Here is a 6021-nt window from a genome sequence, read left to right as displayed (position 1 = left end):
GAGACAAAAATATCCTGACAGATTCTGACATGTTGACTAGTCTTCTATCTTCGTCTGTCACCAGTTGAATAACCTGTCGAACCGCTCTGGCTTCTCTGGATGAACCGTACAAATGTTGAGTTACTTTTTGTACTAGTCCAAGAAGTCTTGAATGACTGCATCTCTGGCATTTGTCTTCTGTTGAACATGTTCTCAACGAATACGTTATTGGAGCCCTCAATTGATAAGAACTATGTGAAATTCATTTGTCTGTTTCTTGAATTCGTCAGCAATGGTCTCCAATTTCAGCTATCATTTTACCATTGTTGTATTTGAAATGACCCCCAAGATCAGTAACCTTCATCTTACCCCTGCAACCTCTGCCAGTCAGTTCTTCCAAGATAGACTTTCATTGTGCTTGATGTTGACCCGGTTCATTCTGAGTCCTTTATAATGCAGCAGAGTAATATACTCTTCAATTGTGGGCACCACGTCTTGTGGATTGAATGTGACACATAGTCGTCTTGTAGACTGTCCTTTGCATTTTAATCTCTTGTATTACAACCCCTTTGTCCATTAATGCAAATTATTTATGTCTAACAAACACGTTTTTGGTGGATCAACACCTCTTTTGAATGATGCAAATGATGAAAATAAAATAAAAAAGAACAAAAATGAAAAGAGTTAGTGAGACAAAAATAATTAAATCAGTTATGAAAATAAAAGTCCCACCCCACATGATATATACCCCACATGCTCATGTTTCCTACCCGGACATGATCTCTATCCCGCAAGTTGATTTTGAACAAGTCCTAACCGCATAAATTTCTAGTTCACATGCTTTGAATATGAAATAAAGCATGAAATAATATCAAAGCAGCCTACGGTTGGGAAATAAGGTTTTAGGGTGGGCTCTAATTCCCTGTACTCTCTCGGTTTAGGTTCTAAAAAAAGGGTACCCGAGTTCTCCTTGGTGGTGCCCCCTTAGGCTTGCCATACCCTTAGTCCTAAGCCTATTACAAGCTTATGTGGACTAAGTTAAACTCGAGAGGACACATTCCCCTTATGTCTATGCGGTGAATAAATTAACACGAACACATAAGGTATATGAATCCCGAAGGCTACTTGCTAGGCCTGTGCGGTGAATAAATTCACACGAAGGCATCGCTTTCACCCCTACTTAAATAGGGTTCAGAGCTCAGGTTTAGAGCCTTAAGTGAAAAACAAGTTTGGGAGGCTGAAATCATTAGAAAACTATTAGTACAACTATTTACTCGAAAATATAATCAAAAGTAAGCAATAAGGATCGAAATGTTACCTTAAAATTTAAACTTACATTTTTCGTTAAAAAGACAACTGGAAACTACCTTAGCCTGACTCACTTACCTGTCCCCAACGGAGTCGCCAAGCTGTCGTAACCGTCTTTCGGGTGCGCCCGGAATTGGGCTTTGACTTGGGTTAAATGATTAGGAGTCGCCATCGATCATTTATTTTAAACAAAATGGGCTGATCGGATACCTTATTTCTTACATGATCTGCATCTTACCAGTGATGTATCGGATTCGAGAGTCGGTTATAGTCAAGGAAGGGTTAGCACCCTTGAACTGCCCTTTCGGTACTGTGTAATTTCCAGTTGTCTTAAATTAAGAAATTTATAAGTCTAATTTAAAAGGTAAAATAGCGATCCAAATTACTTACCGCTGACAATTTTAAAAGTGTACCCTTACAAAAGTCAAGAAATATGTTAGAGAGAGAAAAAATGAAAACAAATACAATTGAGAGAGAAAAAAAGAAATAGGGATTCAACATGAAGATAAAAAAATGAAGAAAATAATAAATAAAAAAATAGATAGAATAGTAAAAATCTATATACAATTAACAAATAAGAATAAGAAAGAAAGTAATAAAATGAACTTCAAGAAAATATAAAATAAATAAAAATGGAAATAAAGTAGAAAAGGAAAAAAAAGAAAAATATACATATATGCAATATAATCAAATAACAATTAACCAAAATATATAGTAATACAAATATCAAAAGTATATATACATAGTGATAAAATATAGTAATATATAATAGTGATAATATATATATATATATAGATTAAAATGACGAAAGAATAAATAATAATAAAAAAAGTAAAATAATAATAATAATAGATAATAAAAATATATAATAATAAATATACTATTGGAATTAAAATATAAGAAATAAAAAACATTAATAATAAAATAAAAGGACCGAATTGAATGAAAAAAAATGTTAGGGGCTCAAATTTAAAGGAAAAATAAAAAATTATAGGCCGAATTAAAATGGATTTAGGGGGAGAATTTAATATTTAAAAATAGGAACATGTCTCGGGGTAGATCTAGGTTCGAAACTTCGAAACCGCACCTCTTTTTGGTCATCGGCGCAACCCACGTTTTGGGTTATTCAAACCAAATCTCAAGAAAAATAACATGCACATGCGAGAAATGAACGAATCAAGGTAAAAAATATGCTACCTTTTATTTCCTTTTCGAATCGTTTACAATAGCTTTGCCTTTGTATTTTTTCGTGCTTTCCTCTGTATTTTGTATATAAATCGTGTGTTACAATAGTGAGTTACAATGGCTATTTATAATGCTTCTGGGTCCTATTTTTAGGAGTTTGAATCATAGTAAAACTCTATCCTATTTGTAGGAGTTTGAATCCTAGTAAAACTCTATCATATTTTTAGGAGTTTGAATCCTAGTAAAACTCTAACGCTATGTTTATTTTTTGAATCCTACTAAATCAGGGTTATTGATAGTATTGTACCCGAACGAAAAGGTGTGTTGACACAAATAATTATAACTTTTAAATTTATGAATTATAAATTATCCAAACCTACTATTAAATTTTTTTTAATTAATCAATTTTTGTTTCTCAGATCAAAATGGTTTAATTTAGGCATAATATATAAAAATTCATCATAATTTTCGACAAATAATCACTTTATTTATTTATTTTTGAAGCACTTTGACCGTCATGATTTTATTTTGGAGGAAAATATCTTCTAGTTAGGATGTAAATTATTATTTGACTATGATTAATGTTTGTCATTGATGTGGCAAGTCTTATGTGTCTAAGTGATGACATGACATGTATTACGTTATTACTTATATACATATAATATATGTCATGTCATCACTTATATACATGTAACACATGTCATATCATCACTAATATACTCGTAGTATGTGATATATCATCACTTATGTACATATTACATATGTCATATCATCACTTATCTAATAATCACATCATCACTTATTTAATAATCACATCATCGCTTTAGATAAATAGGACTTGTCGCATAAGCAACAAATATCAATAGTTAGTCAACTAATGATTTTCATTCAACTAGAGGTTGTTTTATCCTAAAATAAAATATTCTAAAAGATAGAGACTAAAATAATTATTTAATCAAATATTAAGAGCATTTTTTTATCATTATGCATTTAATTTAAGTATTTGGTTCAAAACAGAAAAATGCTTAGGTATCTAAATAAAGAAAAAGGTATAGTTGAAGGACTTACTATTGAAGTAAGCCATAAATAAATTAGAAAAGCATAAATTATAAATTTAATCACTAAACTATTTTCTCTTTCTATTTATCCACTGTATTTTTATTTATTTTTCAATTTACTTACTAAATTTCTTACATTTAATTTTTTTGTCACTTGCTATGATTATTAATATTTAATGTTACACCATATTATAATAAAAAATAATTTAAAAATATTAAGGTATACCTTAAAATTTAAAACCAAAATCTAATCCCCCAAATCATATTTCAAACCATAAATCCCATATTACAATCCCACCGCACCTCACCCCCGACAGCTTGTTGCAGTTGCCAGTCACTGCCGGAAAAATAGAGCATGCAGCTAGAGTTTGTAAAAAGAATGTGCGAAATTGGAGGGGGAAACAGAGCAAGGCCATTATCTACTTGCATTTGTAAATATTGAAACATGGGCGGGTGGGGTTGTAATTTAGGATTTATGGTTTGGTTTATGATTTGAGGACTATAGTTTGATTTATGATTTGAGGATTATGGTTTGATATTTTAAATTTTTTTTATTATAATATTATATGACATTAAAATAATAATAAAAGTTGTTATATCATATAATAATAATAATAAAATAATTCATATTATCGTAAATTGATAAAAATAATAATAAATAAAGTTTAGTGAGTAAATTAAAAAATAAAAAATAATAAAATAAAAGAGAGAATATAATTTATTTTTTAAATTTGTAATTTACCAAAAAAAAAAAGCAGAGAAACAATCGCTTTGGCCTTTACTCTCTCATTCACGCCCATCTATGTTTCACTTCCCTGAAATTTAAACCCCAGAGAGAAAACTGCCATGACTGACCACCACCACCGCCTCCGATTCGGCCAACTACGGTCCACATCCGAGATCCTTAAAAAGTCTGCGGTGCATTTCACCGCCCACCCTTTTCTGTTCATCTTCCTTTCTCTCCTCCTCCTCTCTTTCCGTTCTTTAGTTGAATCCGGTTCCTTTGTCCTCAATTCCTTTATAGACCGCGATCCTTCTTTCAAATCCCTCCTTACTCGTCTCGACCTCCACCCTTCCCACTCGCACCCGGGTTTCCAATCCACGCGTCGCCACACTCGCCGTCCTTTCCTACGCCTCACGCGCGCCGCCACTCTTGACGACGACTTATTGTCTTCTGAAGATGACCTCCGCCACCGCTCTCCGTTTAGATCTTTCTATAGTCGCCCCCTCAATATCACGCCGATGATTCTTTCAAACTTCGATACTAAATTAGGGTATTCCAATTTCGTTGCGGATAACGGGATTCTGCTGCCGAAAATTGTTCGGTCAGGAGTCAAATTCAAGACGATTTCATTTGACTACGAAAAATATGAAGGGCGACAGCATGAAGAAAGGGTTGTGGATTTTCAGTTCGTTTATAAAGGATTTGAATTGGGTCGCCATGATGCAGCTGCGCTGTTCTTTGTTGTTAGCTTTCTTTCGGCGGCATATGGATGGGTAATTATAGGGTTTACGGCGATGTATTCTTTAGTTTTTGGTGTTCTTTTTATCACAATTGTTAATGACCTGATTGGAAGATTTGTTTCCTTTTTTGGGGCTTTCTGGGATGGGTCTAAAATGGGATTGAAGAGAGTCACTGGGTTTGTTTTAATAAAATGGGCGGTAAGAGACGCCGTGACCCAACTTCTTGGATTATGGTATTTCGGTGAAATTGAAGATCACTACTCGTTCTTTAAGCTTTTTGTTAGGTTAAAGTTGATGCCTTTTTCGGTAATGTCACCATGGGTTAGGGGTTATGAGAAGGAGATTTCTGGGTTTTTGTTTACTTGGTTTCTTGTGGATACTTTAGTTTCATTTGCATTCTCATTAGCGGCTTGGATTGCCATGGTGGATTCAAGGAGAAGCGGAAGAGAAATTATTAGAGAAGGTTGTTATTTGATGTCAACCCTTTTGAGCCAAGGGATACAGATAAAGTGTTATGAAGACATCTTAGGTGGGTGGTTAGCAAGATCGGTGTTGACTCGTATAGGTGGAGAAATTTTTGCCACGGTTATTCAGGCAGCTCTGGAGGTGTATTTCATGGTGGCTTGGTTGATATTTTACTTTGTGGTGAAGTGTAGGGAAGCTAATGAAGAGGGTAGGAGGTATGGGAAGAGAGAATTGGAGGCTTTGATTTGATGGACTTCGATGAAGCTCAATTGGGAAAAATGGGCGGAAGTTGCTTTTGCTGCTAGATTTTTTATTGTGGCACTGATGATAGCTCAAGATAGTGGCAACAATTCCAAAGGCTTGGAGTCTTCCTAGTTTGCAGTGCTAGTGATGCAATACTTCTAGATTTTTTGTCTAAGAACCTGACAATGCATATCATGTACTTTTATCATGAGGGAACACTATATAATACTTGTGTATATTTCCCACAACAAAGCTTCTGTGTCTATGTTGCAACAAATTGTTTTTTATTGCCTTGCAGTGCTTGTTCCTTGCTGGTATC

At 33.8% G+C, this 6021-nt stretch overlaps 1 protein-coding gene across 1 annotated transcript; it reads left to right on the top strand.

The window, feature by feature from the left end:
- Positions 1–4376: 4376 nt before the first annotated feature.
- Positions 4377–5708, top strand: LOC120154655. Its single transcript, XM_039166326.1, has one exon. The coding sequence runs from the start codon at positions 4377–4379 to the stop codon at positions 5706–5708; it is 1332 nt and encodes a 443-aa protein (XP_039022257.1).
- Positions 5709–6021: the final 313 nt, after the last annotated feature.

Source organism: Hibiscus syriacus, unplaced genomic scaffold (genome assembly GCF_006381635.1).
Source record: "Hibiscus syriacus cultivar Baekdansim isolate YM2019G1 unplaced genomic scaffold, ASM638163v2 tig00111141_pilon, whole genome shotgun sequence".
In the NCBI taxonomy this organism is placed as follows: Eukaryota; Viridiplantae; Streptophyta; class Magnoliopsida; order Malvales; family Malvaceae; genus Hibiscus; species Hibiscus syriacus.
This window is presented reverse-complemented; position numbering and strand designations above follow the sequence as displayed.

Bases quoted from the DNA above. Each gene is read 5' to 3' on its own strand.
- LOC120154655 (XM_039166326.1), top strand. From the start codon at position 4,377: ATGACTGACCACCACCACCGCCTCCGATTCGGCCAACTACGGTCCACA.